Source organism: Vulpes vulpes, unplaced genomic scaffold (genome assembly GCF_048418805.1).
Source record: "Vulpes vulpes isolate BD-2025 unplaced genomic scaffold, VulVul3 u000000630, whole genome shotgun sequence".
Taxonomy (NCBI): domain Eukaryota; kingdom Metazoa; phylum Chordata; class Mammalia; order Carnivora; family Canidae; genus Vulpes; species Vulpes vulpes.
In genome coordinates, this window is record NW_027325744.1 from 644,998 (window position 1) to 664,332 (window position 19,335).

Genomic DNA, 19,335 nt, shown 5'->3' on the forward strand with positions numbered 1-19,335 from the left:
GATTTAAGACGTTTTATAGCAGAATTATTTATTATGAACAAAGTTTCATCTTAATAAATATGTACTTGTATGGACAAGTACATTTTAATTTTTTCAAGATACATTAATGAAAAAATATTCTGGATCTGTTTTCATTCTTTCTTTTATTCTACACTCCTTCCCCACAAAAAAGTATGCACATATACATAATTATTTTTTACATAATTATTAAGACAAAATTAATATGATTCAGTCAGAGTTCAGGTATGACATTTGTTAATTCATATGGCTAGTGCTCGAAAGGAAATATTATTTATATAAAGGTAGTCTTATAGGGCTAAGCAACAAAAGAAAACCGAATTGAATATGGCAAATAACATGGAATTAAGTACTGTTTCAAGCGTAATTTTTTTTTTAAATGTGGTCCTTCTGCACTGTTATTCATTCTGTTCAAAGAAAAAGCAACCTTGAGTAATGTATTTTTAAAATCAGCAACTTAATTAGAGGAAAATTTTTAAACAGGCAAAACAAAACAAAACACCCAGAGTATGAAAATCAAAACAGGAAATTATGTTACAATAAGAGGTAATCAAATCATTCCTTTAAGAAGCGTAGAGGCGGCGGCCAAATGGCAGCGCCTGAGGAGCCGGATATAACCCAGGAGCAGACAGAGAAACTGCTGCAGTTTCAGGATCTAACTGGCATAGCAACTATGGATCAATGCTGCCATCCCTTGGAACAGCATTACTGGGACATAGAGGCTGCTGTACAGGACCGATTGAATGAACAAGAGGGTGTGCCAGATGTTTTCAACCCACCTCCATCCTGACCCCTGCAAGTTAATACAGTTGAGCACAGGCTCTACAGTTAGGCTATTGCAAGACCACAGCCAAGGGGGCTGCCTGGATGGGGTTATTACTTAATAATGCTTCCATTCCGATTTACCTACACAATACTTGATATATTTAGGTTTGCCCCTCGCAGCTGGGTCACTGACCCCGTTGGGGACATTGTTTCATTTATGCTCTCTTTTGAAGAGAAATATGGGAGGGCACACCCTGCCTTCCACCAGGGAACGTACAGCCAGGCACTTAACGATGCCAAGCGGGAGCTTTGGTTGCTTTTGGTTTGTCTTCATGGAGATGATCCCCAGGACTCCGATGAGTTCTGTTGCAACACACTCTGGGCCCTGAAGTTATTTCCCTAATAAACACTAGGATGCTTCGCTGGGCATGCTCCGCAAATAAACCTGAGGGATATAGGGTCTTGCAGGGTTTAGGAGGGAACACCTATCCATTCCTGGCCTTGATTATGCTGAAGGATCAGAGAACGACTGCAGTGGGACCCGATGACCTTATTAACCAGCTGACATGTATCATGGATGCAAACCAGACTTACCTCGTGTCAGAACGCCTTGAAAGGGAAGAACGAAATCAGACCCAGGTCCTGCGACAACAGAAAGACGAGGCCTATCTGGCCTCTCTCAGGGCTGACCAGGAGAAGGAAAGGAAGACACGGGAGGAGCCAGAGCTGAAGGGGCGCAAGGAGGAGGAGGAGGTGCAACAGCAAAAGTTGGCAGAGGAGAGAGGTGTGCGGAATCTACAAGAGGAAAAGGAGGGGAAGCTGGAGTATCTGCCCCCAGAGCCTTCCCCTGATGACCCTGAAAGTGTCAAGATCATTTTCAAATTAGCCAATGATTCTCGAGTAGAGAGATGATTCCACTTTTCGCAGTCTCTAACAGTAATCCATGACTACTTCTTCTCCTTGAAAGAAAGCCCTGAAAAGTTTCAGATTGAAGCCAACTTTCCCCGGCGGGTGCTGCCTTGCATCCCTTCAGAGGAGTGGCCCAACACCCCCACACTTCAGGAGGCCAGACTTAGCCACACAGAAGTTCTCTGTTCAGGACCTGAAAGATGAATGACATTTTTCTTCCCTCTCCCCTCCTAATCCCTAAACGAAATGGAGAAACAAACAAACAAACAAAAACCGAGAGAGAAATTCATATTATTATTATAATACAATATTTTTTTTAAGATTGCTGTATCCTAAGGGAGGATCAGAAACCATGCAGCCCAAAAGAGTCACCACCTGTGTGTGTGTGTGCGAAGGTCAGCAGTGAACGTTCCCACTGGCAAGCCCACCCTTCCCTACTGCCTCTGCACCACACACCTTCCAAAGAAAGGTCGAAGGACTTCGACCCAGTCATTGTCCCAACTGGGGAAGGGGACATTCCCACTAGTTCTCATTCATCCTTGCTTTTATGAAAAATAAAAGTGGAAAAAAACATCTATCAACCAGCTACTACTGCAGCATCTCCTGACGACTTGCTTCTCCCACCACCAGAGAAGAGGCACAGAAGAGAGATGTTCCTTGAACTTCCCACATTTTATGAATAACTTCTAAATGTTTTTTGTTGCTTTGTAATGACCAAAGGAATGAGACTGACAATGTTGTGCCCCTAAGTAATAAGCAGGTCAGCACAAGGTGGGTGCAGCCCAAAATAGTCAGTCCTGCTCTGCTTGTCCAGGGGTAGGGGGTTTTGTTAAATTTCCTGAGTCCCACAACATAGCTGGGTTTTTTTTTTTTTAACTTTATTTGATAAAGAGCCAATTCTTAAGCCCATGAATTCATGCTCTGGGCTCCTTAGCCCACAAGAGTGTAATAAAGGTGACCTGGGCTGGTTTGTGCTTATTTTTGCCATTGTCCCTCTCACATTCCTAGAGAGGTTGTTCTTTTTGGTCCAACTCTTGCTGTCCTTTCTTACCATCTATGCGCCTCGCTTGGAGTATTGGGAGAAATCTGGAGTTCATTGCCCCACAAAGTCTCTGTACAGATATCCCCATATATGCAGTGTGAACTCTGTGTATACTCATTAACTGCAGTTGTCCCTTGGAATCTGTACTAGATGGTTACTATGCAATCTGAACCAAAGGATAGCAGCTCTTCATTCCTCTTCTGATGTGTACGTGCTCTTCCTGCCCAGCCCCGAGTGTTCCTGAATTGCCAATCTTGGTGCCTTATCAAAGGACTAGCAGGGTCAATGGTAGAACCAGCAGAACCCCATGATGGTGCCCTGCCTGTATCAGTGGGAGAAGTGGGTGGTGGTGGTGGTGGTGGTGGTTCAAGGATAGAACTAGAAACCTTGAAGGGAGCCAAGACAGAACTCCAGGTGTGTGTAAACTGCTGGAAGGTACAGTTAGTTTCTGATATAGCCACCTGCTGGAGGCAGGTTTTAATCCTCTCCCTCTATTGCTGTTTTGAGGTAATAGGGGTTTTTTAACCTCTGGATGGATGTCCCTTCTTTGGTTGAGTTTATGGTAATGGGTACATGGGTCATGCCATGTATTATTAACAGATGTCAGCATGAGCTGGCAAATATTCCAAAGTGTTCTATAGCTAGACTGGTGCAGACTTGTAACACAGCAACCTACTGAAGTAACTGGAGCCTAGCATGCTTTGAGGCCAGGCTTCATATCAAGATAAAACATAACGTGGTAGATTTGCAGTCTCCAAAGGCTTTCTCTCTTGCTTCCCTAAAATCTAAGGGCAACTCTTTCTCTTTTAGGTAGCAGTGATGTACGTGGCTTCTCCTTGCATCCCACAGTGGTTGGGGTAAACATGGGTAAGGGACAGAATAAGGAACCTCACAAGGCACCACCTAGGGAGCCCGGGAATTACCCAGTGGTCTTGGCACAGATGTCTAAAACACCATCTCTAGGAAAATTTAATTTAATTCTGCTCCTCACTGCCTATTATTCCATTTTGTTTACTGCTGCCTCAAGGCCAGATGAGTGGGAAGTCACTGTCTATTGGCATGAAAGGTATCTGGAATGGATACCAGGATAAAGCATGTTCTCTATTCAGCCTTATGTGAAGTCTGCTTCATGCTTACAACCATGCAAAGAGGAATTTTCCCACATAACTTTGAGTCTCCCTCCCTGTGAAACTCATAGCTATTTCCCCGGCAGTACACAGAAGGGCAGGATATTAAGGGCCTTCTCTAGGTTGGGTATTGTTTTGGGTGTTTTGCCCACACATCTTTGGGAAGTTGTAAAACTTTTTCCTTAATTCAGTCTGCATCTTATTCTACAACGTGCACGTTATGTCTCTTGGCCTTTCAATACTTGTTCAGGGAAGGAGGTCAGATGCCAGACTGTTAAGAAAAAGTGTATGTCGGTACGGTTCTTGGGATGGCCTACCCATTTACTTTAGGTTTCAGGAAGTTTTATCTGAAGCACATGTTCCTTCCTAGTCCATGTGGAAACAAGCCTGCTTTGCTCAGACCCCATTCCTGTCTCCTTACCGTAGGGCTGCTGCATAGGTGTCATCTCCCTTCCTCCTCCAGGAAGGATGCACATTTTGTCACTTAAAGCCAGTACAATCTGTTACTCCCAAGGACCTCGGAACTCCATGGGACCTGCAAGGGAGAAAATACTGAGAAGCCGATGATCTGCAAGGATTCGCTCATTTCCAGATCACCTCCGGGTTGTTTCAGCTGTTTATCAAACAGCAAGCCATCAGCCTAAAAAAAAAAAAAAAACACTTGTTTCAAGTTCTCTTCTGCATCCCAAAACTGACGTTGTAGATTCAACTGAATGACATGGGAAATGACCAAGCAAAGGCACCCAGTTGGAGTCCGTTGAATTTCTGCAGTTAGTGGGGCATTTCTGGTCTTTTCTTCCACTTCTGCAGAATTTCCTGCAGCAAATACTTCTTTTGTCCTTGCTTGCCTCCACTGTGATGTTTGGATAAAAAATGATCAGAGAATATCTCTTAAAAAATAATAAGGAACCTAGAATCTTCAGCTGAGCAGTCATTATGAAAATTGCTAATGGTGCCAAGGCCAAGGAAAGAGTTTCAGAAAATGACTGTGGGAGGAAAGAGTGATAACCCCCAGAATGCAAAATCAGGGGAGTATTACCTGGTGCTTGAACAAGGAGCTCCACTTTGCAACTGTTTCCTTTTTTTTTTTTTTTTTTTTTTTTTTAGGACTTGTGAGGAATGCAGCAAACAGGAAAACCCTCCACAAAAGATACAGTGTCCCAACTTGGTACTGCGCCTGAATAGTTTACCTGATAATTTACTGAAGAAATCTAGTGTACTTTAAATTTTTTTCATAAAAGTTCCCATTGTGTTGTAGGTTAACATTAAATGTTTTATACAAAAAAAAACCATTTTTAATCATTAATGATTAAATCATTCTGGTAAAAGATTAATATCAATGTAGTATGAATAAGCCCATTATAAATAGCATGTTGTCTGAAAATGGAAAGAAGAGTTTAGATACATGAACCTGAAAGTCATCACTAGAAACCATTAAGATACCTAGAATTTTCATCTGAATTCACTCATTCTTAATTGATCATTTATCTATCACCAGTAGGTTGGACTTTTGTGGGGTTTGGGATAAAAAAAAAAAAAAGAAAAGAAAAAAAACAAACTCTCCTTAAGTAACTTTCATTCAATCAAGAGAAAGAAAAAATATAAACAGGTAATAGCAACATTCTCTATCTGTATACAAAATGCTTATAGATGCTACTTATTTATTATATGCCCATGTCAGAATTTGTTTTTTTTAATTTTTTTAAATTTTTATTTATTTATGATAGTCATACAGAGAGAGAGAGAGAGGCAGAGACATAGGCAGAGGGAGAAGCAGGCTCCATGCACCGGGAGCCCGACGTGGGATTTGATCCTGGGTCTCCAGGATTGCGCCCTGGGTCTAAGGCAGGCGCTAAACCACTGCGCCACCCAGGGTTCCCCCATGTCAGAATTTGTATACATAAACCAAGTCAGGGATGCTGGCCACCTCTTTGAAGTTTTTCACCATTTTACCCAGCTCTTCATTCTTTTTTTTTTTTTTTTAATTTTTATTTATTTATGATAGTCACAAAGAGAGAGAGAGAGAGGCAGAGACACAGGCAGAGGGAGAAGCAGGCTCCATGCACCGGGAGCCCGACGTGGGATTCGATCCCGGGTCTCCAGGATCGCGCCCTGGGCCAAAGGCAGGCGCTAAACCACTGCGCCACCCAGGGATCCCCCCAGCTCTTCATTCTTGTTTGATAGTTATTAAACACCTGAGGGGAAGAATCTAGTAAAACCAAAATATTTAAATAGTCACACAATGGTCATTTTGACAGAGATGTTGCTGGTCATAAACCAGTCATGTGGGGATCCCTGGATGGCTCAGCGGTTTAGTGCCTGCCCTTGGCCTAGGGCGTGGTCCTGGAGTCCCGGGATCGAGTCCTGCGTCGGGCTCCTGGCATGGAGCCTGCTTCTCCCTCTGCCTGTGTCTCCGCCTCTCTCTCTCTTGTCTCTGTCTCTGTCTCTAATGAATAAATAAAATCTTAAAAAATAAATAAATAAACCAGTCATGTGAATTACACCAAGTTATTTTGCAGCTGATTATACAGCTGTAAGTACTTCTTTTAGTGATTGCATCAAGAGTACTAATATATACATCTGGATTGGAAGACTGAGATGCAGTATTGAGGTGGAAGGCTTATTTGAAATCCATCTGCTATGGATTTTAACTTCACCAGGGTGGTAAAATGATCTGAACCACATAATCTACTCTAGTATCTTCTCCTAGTTTCATAGGGAACAGCAGGAGAGATACAAAGTTGCGAGAAATCCAAAGTTGGAAACCTTTTCATGTAGTGTTCCTGAATCTCAAGGAAATCCAGCTTATTAGTTTCAAAAGAATCTTTCAGCCACTACTGCATCTGTGCTTCCATCTGGGTGGGGACCTAACTGAAATGTGATTCCATGTTGGAAACCAGTATACAGAAAAGTCAGTTCCCAGCTTCAGAGGAGATTGGCAGAATACAGTTTGGATCCAGGTTCAGTAAGTACAATTTGCTAGTTTATTTTAGTTTCCAAAGCCATCCAACTTTCATTTGCCCTGGCTCTTGATTTTTTAGAAACTTGGCAATAGAATGATCTTATTAAATAGATCCTCCCCTCATATAAGCATCTTCAGATTGAAAGGCCACATAAATTTTGTTTTTCAATTCTAAACGCATACAAGATTTTTAACTGTCCCATTATGGATCAGACTTACCTTTCGTTTCTCCCTAGCTCTCCTGTATTTTTTTCTGTATTCATTTAGATTTAATTTTTTTAAGGCAAGAACCATGTATAAGGTGACTTATTCATGTTCAAAATCTTAGTACTTAATACAAAATCTGGCATATAGTCATTAATCAATAGCATTATAGTTAATAATACATATTATGAGGAAAACATTTTCTATTAACATAGATTACTTTTCAGGCCTATCATATATGACATATATATGTATATACACATGTATACACATATCTGTGATACATATCTCTCTATATGTTACAGTAATAATTGGTATGTGAAGTTGTACCTGCACATATATATATAATCTCTATCAGATTCCCTAGCCATAATATCAACACAGCAAAGAATACATCTTAATAGAAAGATTTATGATTAGTAAATTAAACAGAGAATGGCAATATGACCCAGCAATTTCACTCCTAGGTATCTGCTCAAAAGAATGAAAACTATTACTCAAACAAAAAATTGTATGTAGATGTTCATAGCAAAATTCACAATAGCCAAAAGGTAGAAAGGATGCAAATATCCACCAACTGAGGAACAGATAAACAGAATGTGACATAATACATACAAAGAATATTATTCAGCCATAGAAATAATGAAGTCCTAGCACATGCTACAACACGGATCAAGCTTGAAAACTTTATAATGAGGGAAAGATACCAGACATAAAAGTTACATATTATATGATTCCATTTATATCAAAAATCCACCCTGACACATACATAGAGACAGGAAGAAGATCTGTGGTTGCCAGGGGCTGGGCTGGGCACGAAGTGATGGGAAGATAATAGTTGGTTTCTTTCGGGGTTGATAGAAATGTTTGGAGCTAGATAGAAGTGATGGTTTTCACACATTGTGAATGTAAAGTAAATGCTAAATTTCACATTTGAAAGTGGTTAAAATGGTAAATTGTATGTGTATTTTACCATAACAAAAATATTTGTGCCAGAATTGCTGTTTAATCAAACTACATTTTAAAAATTAAAAATCTTGAATTCATTATTTTTTTCTAGAATTATATAGCAGTTATAGCTCACCTGACTTACTTGACTAAAATCATCTTTTTTTTTTAATTTTTATTTATTTATGATAGTCACAGAGAGAGAGAGGCAGAGACACAGGCAGAGGGAGAAGCAGGCTCCATGCACCGGGAGCCCGAAGTGGGATTCGATCCTGGGTCTCCAGGATCACTCCCTGGGCCAAAGGCAGGCGCCAAACCCCTGCGCCACCCAGGGTTCCCTTCTTTTTTTTTTTAAGGAAACTTCAGTCTATTGAAATCTCTGTTCTCTATCGATGAAAATATATCAAAATCATTAATTATTTTAGTTCAAATGATTGATTGTTATCCATAGTTCACCTACTCTTTTCTTTTCCATTATAATAACTAATTCAATGCTGTTCCTTTGAGAAAAAGGCAGGTTTTTTTAAATTAAATACTGAAAATCTAAATATTTTTGTGGATACAATTAATTTTTTCAAAGAAAATTATTTTAAAAGTTTTACCTGCCATTGCTTTGTAGTTCATAATCATTAGAATTCATAACATAATCATTACTTTACTGTCTTATGTCACTGGATAGAGATCATCAATATGTAAATTATATATATAATAGATGGAGTTATAAACACTAAAAGTATCGAGTCAATGGAATAATATTATGAAGGAGAGATGATGTTGAAATTATGGTGGTGTAGATGAGCTTCACTGAAAAATATAAACTTTCACATGCATCTAGAAAAATTGATAGGATTTGATAGTTTACCATAGCAGGAGAGAATGATGAACATTCCAGGTGTCCAGGCAAGACAGAAGATGCTTCAGGATTTCAATATCTCCATTGTAAATGATTGAAAATGCCTTGCCACTATTTCCCAGCGTGTAACTGCATCCACTCATACGTGTCCTGTACACTCTGGGATGAGAGATCTTTCTAAAAGACAAATCTATTTGGCCTAATAATTACAATAGCATGCATTTATGCAGTGGTTACTTTGTCCCAGACACTGTTGTGTCTTCACAGTTAAACACTTAATCATCATAACAATTGTGCAAGATTTTTCCTTACCCTGTCAAAATACTTATAAATATTACAAGAAAATCAGATTCTGAATCCCACCATGAGCTGCCTGTATCTTCTGACTCAATGTTCAAACCAAATGACTCAAATACAAGAGAAACAGTAACTTATCCAATTATCTAATAGGTACTTACTGAATGCCACGTCCTCTCACCCCTCCATATGTCTTTGTCTGTGTGATGTCTGTGGACTCAAATGTTCCCTACTACCTTCTTATTTCCTCTGCCTTTTGTATGAATGTACATTCCCTCTCACCTTTGAGCAGTATTTTCTGATGTAAAAATAGTTACACTTTGTTTTTATGCCCAGGTTTTGGCTATTATTTATAAAGCTGTGTTAAATATTCAAATATAGTTCTTTGTGTAAACATATATTTTCATTTTTGTTGGGTAAGTGCCTATAAGAGGAATTGCTGGATCATTAGGAAAGTCAAGTTTAACTTTCTGAGAAACTGCCAAACCACTCTCCAAAGTGCAGTGGCACATTTCATTTCTTACAATCATTTTGTCCCTCATCTTCAACAAAACTTAGTATTATTGGTTTTATTAATTTCAGCCATTCTGCTGAGCATGTAGTGCTATCATATGTGATCTGGTTTGTGTTTTCCTAATGACTAATGATGTTGAGCGTCCTTTCCTGTGTATTTTCCGTTCGTTTATCTTCTATGGTGAAATGTATGATAAAATCAAAACCCCATTTTAATTAAGTTACTTGGTTTCATACTAAGGAGTAGTAAGATTATTTAGATATTCAACTTACATGTCCTTTATCACATATATGTGTTACAAATATTTCACTTGAATTTACAACCCTGAGGTCAGGAGTCCCTCGCTCCACTGACTGAGCCAGCCAGGCTCCGTAGCCTGCTTTACTTTTTTATACTACTTTGGACTCTTATTTTTCCTGAATCTGTGTGTATATACTTTTTAGCAACTTGGGAAAATTCTGGCTATTTGTTATTCAAATATTTTGTTCTTACTCTGTGTCCTTCATTTTCTAGCAATCCAATTACATGAATGTATGCTCTGTTAATATACCAAGTCCTTTGTTTTTAAGCTTGGTAAGAAAAGTCTTGGGAAATTTTTATACTTAATTTAGCTTCAAAACTAAGGCAGTATCCTGAGGACTCTACTTAATGCCCTGTGGATCACTAGATCTTTCCACACTGGCAAGTGGACACATGAGTTATCCTCAGCCCTGTGAGAGCTCCAGGAACTTTTCTACTCCTTTCCTGTAGCTCTTTCCAAGGCTTCTGGTATTTTCTTCTCATGAAATGTACAGAGCAATACTCAGTGACAGAATTGGGAGATTCTTTGAGGTTTTACAGAGTTGTGTGTCTCTGCAACTACCCACTCCGCTCTCTTATTCTGACCTGTCAAATCTAGTTTTCTTGACTGCTCCCAAAATTTGGTCTCTATCTCTGCAACTTGGCAAGATGGCTTGATTCCATTACAGCTAACCCTCCTTTGTTGTTTGGTACAATTGAAGGGCTCATCTTTTTTGTGGTTCACTTATGCCAGGGGTCATAGTCCTATGTTGCTTGTTGTCCAGTATTTGAAAAATGTTACTTATGTTTTGTCTGCTGTCTAATTGTTTAACACAGAAGAGGTTTTTTTGTTTTGTTTTGTTTTGTTTTGTTTTTGTTATTTCCTCCTAACCAAGGTTGAAGTTCTAGTCCAATTCCACATGTTGAGTTTAAGGAATTGATGAAACATATAGCAAGGTGTCAAAACAGGCAAACATGGCCTTAGAAAGGAGCTTATTTTTATATTAAATTTCCCAATTATTTTTTAAGTATAAAATTGAAAGTAGAGAAATAAGTGATTCATTGGGAATTACTATATATTATATTCAAAAAGCAGAAGACTAAAGATGTAATTCTTGGGGAGTCATATGTAAGAGAAGGAAGATTTATAAAAGTAAAGTTATATGTTAAATAAAAGCAGACACAATTTTAAGAAATTTGGAGTTATTCTGAAAATTGATTGGTACTTAAAGGAAGAACCATGTTCTGATGTTTTCCCCTAAAATTTCAGCAAGTTCTAAAAAAAAATAAACATAAAAATAAAATAAAATTTCAGCAAGTTCTTGATTGAAAAATTTTAAAGGGATATTATTTTCCAATGAAATGACAGTTGGTATCAGACATTTGTGCCTGCTGACAAGACAGTGACATGGTACCACAACAAGTGCCTACGATTCAAATGGTGTCTAGACAGGAGGGATCATTTTAAACTTCTTATTTTTCACTGTCATCAAATTCTGTACCATACATTTTCTTTTATGCACAGTGATTAGACATAGATTTTACATAAAAGGAACATAGAGGGGACAATACTGTTGTATACTGTAAATAATTAGAGGAGTCAGTTTATTTAAGTAGATTGTTCAAGTTAAGTAGATGTTCAAGAGTATAGTCTATAGCTCTCTCATGAAGATAAAATCAAAACACTGAACTGTGACTTAATTCTTTGATATATACATGTACACATGCGTGCATATGTAAATGATTGAGATATGATACCAAATTAAATCATCTGTCAATCTAAAATAATTCTAGTAGACTAATTTATTGACTATTCTATTTCACTTCGCTTGATAAATATTGTTAGAGTTGTAAAACTAGAACCTTTAGTTTTATAATTACATTAAAATATATCCTTGACTCTATCTTTGATTGGTAGTTCCCTGGGAGATGAAGGAATTTTGTGATAAAAATATAAGTGAACATCTGAATTTAAAGAAACTTGTGGATTTCTAGAGAATTATAAATTATCCTTAAATTACCAAACTTTAAGTGATCAGAAATCATATAGAGCTAATCATGTCAGCTATTCTGAAAAAGTTGAATAATTTCCTAGTTAAGCCCATTTGGAAATGCACAGAGAAAAAATTTTAAATGCTTTAAATAATTTATTATATCTTTTCGGAAAGAAATTTCTGGGGTAAGTACAGTACATTTCAAAGACATAAGAATCATAGACATGAGTGGGAAATATCAGAAAGGGAGACAGAACATGAGAGACTCCTAACTCTGGGAAACGAACAAGGGGTGGTAGAATGGGAGGTGGGCAAGGGGTGGGGGTGACTGGGTGACGGGCACTGAGCGGGACACTTGATGGGATGAGCACTGGGTGTTATGCTATATGTGGGCAAATTGAACACCAATAAAAAATAAATAAACAAATAAAAAACAAAGACATAAGAATCAAATGATCACGTCTTTACTAATTTATTTTGGCATTAAAACCATGTTCAATTATGGATCAACTTTGTATACATATTCCTAAGAACTATCCATCATTCCACAAGTTTAGATTAACTTTTAGTAAAATATATACAAAGAAACTGTAGTCTGTATTTTAAAGTTTTTTCCCCAAACCTATAGTAATTTTATTTATGAAGCAAAAATAAAACATTTATCTTTAAATTAAATAGCGTCATAATACCAACATTTTGGGAAGCACTTTATTCTTAATCTACGTAGGACTGGAATAAACATAAACTGTGACCTACTGTATCTTAACCCCTGAGAAACTCATATCCGCATGTACCCAAATGTATGTATAATTTTCAGAAAAGCATTGTTCAAAATAGTTTGACAGTAGGGAGTAATATCCAAACATTTTTCAACAACAGAATGCATAGAGTGTGGTATTATCATTACAATATTATAATTAAGACCTATAACAATAATTTAACCACAACCACACTCAAGAACATAACTGCATCTTATGATAAATTGTGATAAAGATGTAAGACATAGAAATACATATAATGTGATTTTTGGGGGGTAGTTAAGAACAGGTAAATCTAAACTTCATTCTTTGGGATGTACACCTGATAGTAAAACAAACAGAATAAGGAAATTATTACTAAGTTATGATAGGGTTCTTGCAGAATGATGGAAAGTGATTGCTTGAGGGTTTCTTGAGTAAGGCAATGTTCTTTTTCTTGGCCTAGATGTTGTTTATAGGATCACATACATTTTAATTGTTTGCTAAACAATTGTTTGTCAAAGCTGTGTTTGATGCACTTGTGTCTAATAACAAAAAAATTTTAAATATAAAATTTCAGAAATGACCGACCTAACAATATTTGGTATATAACAGGTTTTCAAGCTCTTTACAAGTTTCTGTACAAATGACTTTTTCTCTATGTCAGTTTTATCATTTGCTATGTAAATACTAAGTATCCTCTTCATATTTCTAAGCAGATTAATCTATGATTTAATCTTTTTATTTGAACAAACTTTGTTTAACCGGTGCAGCCCTGTCAATTTCCCCATATGTTGCTTTCATATTTCACTATGAACAATTTATCCCTCTCAAGTTAATATGGAAAAACATGGATTTTATTGATGATACATCTTGTGTTTAATTGTGAAGCACCACTGTGACTAATGAGACTTGTGTTCTTGTTATTTACTTGTAATTTATTAAGATCTGTCTTTGGAAAGGGGCAAATAGAACACATTATGTTGTTGATGACAATATTTGATAGTCAATAATCATTACCTGATTAAAATATAAGAATCAGGGATGGGATACTTATATCTTTTGTAAGTAAAAGCAGGAATATAGGCTGCAGAGAGAAAAAGGACAGAAAATCCAGGCCTATGAGATACTTGGAGATGGATGTCTGAGAGATCCAGATACCCAGATTCACAAAAAACAGTGACATATGGATTATGTGCCATATGTAATTTCTGAAAGAATTCCTATCTACTAAGTATCAATCCAAAAAGCAGTAATTGATGAATAGGATTGAAGTTCTTTCAATAGCCTGCTTTAAATATAGATGGTATAAAATCTGTTTCGTGAGAAACAAGATAATCTGATAGAAAACTAGCTATATGATATTAAGTAAATGGTTCTTATTTCTTCATATAAAAAGCACGTTACCGCCATGTAAAGCAAGTGATTCTTAGGTTGAAAACCTCAACATGCCTGGTTCTTGATGTACAGAATCCTTTCTGCATGAAAGAAAGACCTTGGATCTTTTGGGGTTTTTATTTGAGGATTCCAGTGTTCAGTATATTAGGAGAAAGTCTACCAGTGTAGCTGACGCAATAAGTTCACAATCTCATGTAGGCAGCTGCATCTCTGGGATGGCCAGCCCCAGGCTAATTGCCAACCAAGCAAAGAGTTCATTTTTGCCTGCGTTCTTCCAATGAGGATACAACTAGAATGAGTGCTGGTGTTGGGGGAGGCTAAACTCCACATCTACCCATCTTAGGTTCTCCCCGGGGGGACTCATTACCAAGAGGATATCATCAAAAGAAAAAATTTATAAAGGTTTGCAGTGCACATCACACCGAAGAAATCAAAAATAAAGAGGAACTCAAAGCAGCAGCTTAAAACTGTCGGCTTTATAGCGTCTTCAGCAAAGAACAATAATACATTTGTAGAAAAAATGATAGCCTAAAGAAAAGCAGTTTTAGGCTATCAAGGGCGGCAAACTGGAAAGGTAAATATATGGGAAGACATTAACACTAAGATTTGTTTCTGGATTCCTCTTCCCAAAAATATATATACATATATATTTTGGGGTGGCATATCCCAGCTTCCTTCACAAGGCTTTATGCCTCGCTCTAAGGAATCCCTGCTGAGCCAAGCTCTAGTTATTGGTATTTGAGTTAAATTACAGTTATAGGTGGAATGGGTTTATGAGTCATTTCATTAGAATGTTTTCAAAAGATGTGCCCTTAGTCTCTTCTTTGACCAAAAGTGTGTGCAGAAGCCCCATCCTCTAAGGGATTGTACAGAATGTCTGGAGCTCTGTAGAGTTGGTTTTTTCCCCCCTCCTGAGGAAAGCAAGATTACTCTTTAACAGTTAAAAGCGTTGTTCCTATTAGGGATAATGTAACACCACGTCATCCTTCCTATATAGTACAATCATTATGCATACACTATAAAAACAGACTGCATGGTGACTAATTTTCAAATAAACCCATAGACTAAATCACAGCATATATAAATCATTTCTATCTCAACTGCTCACTTAAACCTGAACAAATTTTCTGGAAGCATGTTAATTTTCCTATGATACTCCTTAATATTTCTTGCAGAGCTGGTTTGGTGGTCACATATTCTTGCAGTTTCTGCCTATCTTGGAAGCTCTTTATCTCTCCTTCTATTCTGAATGAGAGCCTTGCTGGATAGAGTTTTCTTGCCTGCATGTTCTTCTCATCTAGGACCCTGAATCAATCCCGCCAGCCCTTTCTGGCCTCCCAGGTCTCTGAGGAGAGGTCTGCTATTAATGTAACAATTCTCCCCATATTCGTTAAGAATCTGCTGCCTCTATCTACTTTACAGATTTTCTCTTTTTCTATAGAATTTGCAAGTTTCACTATTAAGTGTTGAGGTGTTGAACGGTTTTTATTGATTTGGGGGGAGGACCACTCTATCTCCTGGGTCTGAGTGCCTATTCCCCTCCTGAATTAGGGAAGCTCTCAGCTTGGATTTGTTTAAATATGCTTTCTGGCCCTCTGTCCTTCTGGGTGCTCTCTGGAACCCCAGTGATACGTAATTCTTCCTTCTGAAGCTGTCATGTATTTCCCTTAACCTTTCCTCGTGGTCCTTTCATTGTTTTTCTCTGTTTTCCTCAGCTTCCTTCCTTGCCATCAAGGAGTCTTCTGTGTTGCTCATTCTTTCTTCCAGCACCTTATGCCTTGCCATTAGGACCCCCAATTTGGATTGCACCTCATTTAATTGATTTTTAACTTCAGCCTGATGAGATCTTAATTCTGCAGTTGTGAAGCCTCCACCCGCCCCGGGGGGAGGCAGGACCTCGGCCGTGTCCCCCGGGCCCTGGGCTCCGGGGCCTGTGCTGCCTGCACCGCGCTCCCGGGGCCTTGGCGGGCGCCCGAAGGCAGCAGGTGCAGCGCCCCGCCCGCCCGGAGCCCCCGCCTGCCCCCCTGCTTCTCCCTGAGGCCCCGCCGCCTGCGGCTCCAGCGCTGTCCCGAGCTGGGCCCGCGGGCCTGGGGCGCTCTGCCCCGGCCGTGCCTCGTCTGCTAGTGACCCCAGGAACCTGGGGGCTCCGCCGCCCCTCCTGGGGTTCAGCCCGACACCCCTCCTCTCCGGGGCTGGGCTCTAGGGGCGCCCAGGCTTTCCCGCCAGGCTGGAGCCATCTCCTCTGGCCTGCAGCTCCCCACCCCCCCACCTGCCCCAGGCTTCTTCCTTCCTTTCCCTTTCCCTTTCCTTTTCCCTTTCCCTTTCCCTTTCCCTTTCCTTTTCCCTTTCCCTTTCCCTTTCCCTTTCCCTTTCCTTTTCCCTTTCCCTTTCCCTTTCCTTTTCCCCCTTTCCCCCTTTCCCCTTTTCCCCCTTTCCCCCTTTCTCCCTTTTCCCCTTTCCCTTTCTCCCTTTCCCTTTCCCCCTTCCTGTCTTGTCTTGTTAGAAGCCAAAACTTTTCTCTCTGTAGAGTTCCAGCTGTTCTCTCTTTAAATCTCAGGTCACATTCATAGGTGTTCAGGATGGTTTGGAAGTTCTGTAGGGAAGTTGGGGACCTGGTGAGGTGAGGACCCTACTCCTCCATCTTCATAAATCCCCTCTTTCAGGGTATTTGAAAGACTGCTTTGTCTTGTCCTCCAAATGGTGCCTCGTAAAGTCTGTACGCATATTTCAATGTAATTAAAAAATAGAGCCTTTTCCAGTAGCTGTTAAAAAGAACATCTCAGTTATTTTGTATCAAAGGCAATTTCATGCACTTTTTTTTTTATAAACTGCTTATTCAGTCAGCATTTTCCAGTGCTCCTGAGAGGGCAGTGAGGTGCCAAGTGATTGGCCTATAAAGCTGCTGGCTAAGGACAAAGTTTCTGCTTGCACTCCGGACAAGTGTCTGGCGCAAAAGCAGATTCCATGGGGATGGATGTGGGGCTGGCCAGGCCGGCCACTGATGTGGGGTGGGCTCTTGTTCAGAGGGGTTTCCAGGTCCCATTCCCCCTTTCTGGTGACCAATGACTGAAATACCCTTTGGATTGTTGGACAGTCCTAACTTTCCTAACTCCAGCGACCTCAACTTAGTTTTACTTAATAGCTGGTGTTTAATATTGTCCTTTGTGGTTTTATGTTTCCTCCCTTTTTTTATTGTATAAGACTCATGGCTTTCACATCCGTTTCCATGTAGAGGAACTCCAGCTGGCGACTAGACTGCGGGCAACCTCACTGAAGGAGAGAAAGCGTTTTGGGGGCATTTTTCGAGACCATGTGGTGGATACCCGACAGTACTTGGAACATGTTAGAGAGTCCACGACAGGTATGCTGGCCATTAACGACCCAGCCTGAGGGAATTGTTCACGTGAAACCTGTGCATGTTTGTGTTTAAGAGTGTGTGTAAAACTTCATCCCATCACTGTGAGTGGAGGTAACCTCCCAATCTGCTTACGTTGTTGTAATGGCACCTGATTTTGCAGAAACAGAGACTATTAGAGAGTCCTAGATGGACTCTCCATTTTTCTCTTCCTTTTATAGCCACTAAGACAAAATGACCCAGCTCTTTGAATGCACTGAGACTTTAGAAAAAAGAAACCTAAGCATAATTACAACATTTACATTATTCTGGCTCCCCACCCACTCCCCCTGTTGGAAGCCTTGTGTTAGAGATCTTTCTTCTGATCTCTTGTTAAATATTTTAATCTTCTGTTTTAACTCTCTAAATGTCTGCTTGAGTGAGGACTCCTCTAAATGGATGATACATACTCTGGACATCAGCTGTATGTAAATGTTTATGTGTTTGGTGGTTAATATCCTTGTTTGGCCTAACTTTGGCTTTCAGTATTGGGATGTCCACATTATTTAGGTACAGTCAGTCTGCTTGTTTCATTATTGACACGTGAATTCATTTTTGCAGGCACGCTGGGTAGACCTGTAAAGCTATTCACAAACCATTTCCGAGTGACGTCCCGCCCCCAGCAGGTCACATATAAGTACAACATTGACTACATGCCAGACATCGAGGATGGAAAAGTTCGTTCAGAATTGCTTTTGCAGCATAAAGCATTTATTGGAGAGTGCCATATATTTGATGGGAGCTCTTTATTATTACCTCACAAGCTACTGTTGCCGGTTAAGTACTGTTATTGGATGTTTTCTTTTTAAATTTTATTTACTTGATAGAGCAAGAGAGAATGAGCAAGAGGGCGGAGGGACAGGGAGAAGCAGTCTCCCCACTGAGCAGGGAGCACAACTCGGGCTCAATCCCAGGACCTGGGATCACTACCTGAGCCAAAGGCAGATGCTTAACAAATTGAACCACCCAGGCACCCTAGACATTTTCTTGACCTTTGTTCTCTTCCTCTCACATCTTCACTGTTTTAAAGCAAATACCATTTTTGTACAACGATTTGAGGAGACCTGAAGATCTCTTGCCCATGGGATTTGTAACACCCACGTGCCATGTGTGCTTATCACTGATGTTCCCTCCTGCCTCATGTCAGTGCTTTTTTTTATGTCAGTGCTTAAAATGAATCTGAGAGCAAAATATATACATGTTTTTACATTTTCAAAGGCAAATATGGGTCAAGTGCTGATGAAGTATTGAATAGTTTTTATCTTTCAGCAAAAACATTAGAAGGACTTAATATTTTTTCAATAAACATCTATTTACCAAATGGATAATCTACAGGAGCTCATTTAAGTTAAAAAAAAGTAGTTGTAAATGTTTAATTCTGACTCCTCACTTTAGCCTTATAAGTCTTGTATTGTCCCTGCATGTGTCACACTGGTGTGTTTTATACCCAGGTGACCTATTGATTTGTGGTTCAATAATGAGCTTATTGTCTTCGGAAGGACTGCTAGACCCTCTTGTTTTTTCTTTATCTCAGAAAACGGAATTGGTCAGCCTACTGAAAAACCAGGTTGTGAAGCTGACCATTGAATTCATCAGCGAACTCTCACCCAACTCACCAGACTGCTTACGCTATTACAACATTCTCTTTAGAAGGTGTGTTTATAAGCTTTAGTTTCCTTGAGATATGACTGTGTTCATGTGTCAGTGGCATTGAACATAGACATTTGCTCCTAGAATTTCATGTTCTTGACACCTCCTCATCCTGAGAGGGCAACGGATCTTGGGGATGAAATGGGACTTGACCCTCACCTAGACATGCTTAAGTTCTGTGGCCTATCCTCAGTATTCTCCCTGCCTACCCCCATATCCTGTGCCTGGACCTGCCTGGAAGGAG

General features: G+C 39.5%; 1 protein-coding gene and 1 pseudogene across 1 annotated transcript in view; both read left to right on the top strand.

Annotated features, from left to right (window-relative positions):
• LOC140596749 (piwi-like protein 1) overlaps positions 1-19,335 on the top strand; it is a 54,080-nt gene that overhangs the window by 16,490 nt on the left and 18,255 nt on the right. Inside the window, exons 2-4 of the mRNA XM_072745236.1 lie at positions 17,280-17,408; positions 18,003-18,217; positions 18,976-19,094. Of these exons, the coding sequence (XP_072601337.1) occupies positions 18,095-18,217; positions 18,976-19,094 (242 nt within the window). The 5' untranslated portion in view covers positions 17,280-17,408; positions 18,003-18,094. The remainder of the gene's footprint in view (positions 1-17,279; positions 17,409-18,002; positions 18,218-18,975; positions 19,095-19,335) is intronic.
• LOC112910505 (FAS-associated factor 2 pseudogene) lies at positions 399-7,266 on the top strand (annotated as a pseudogene).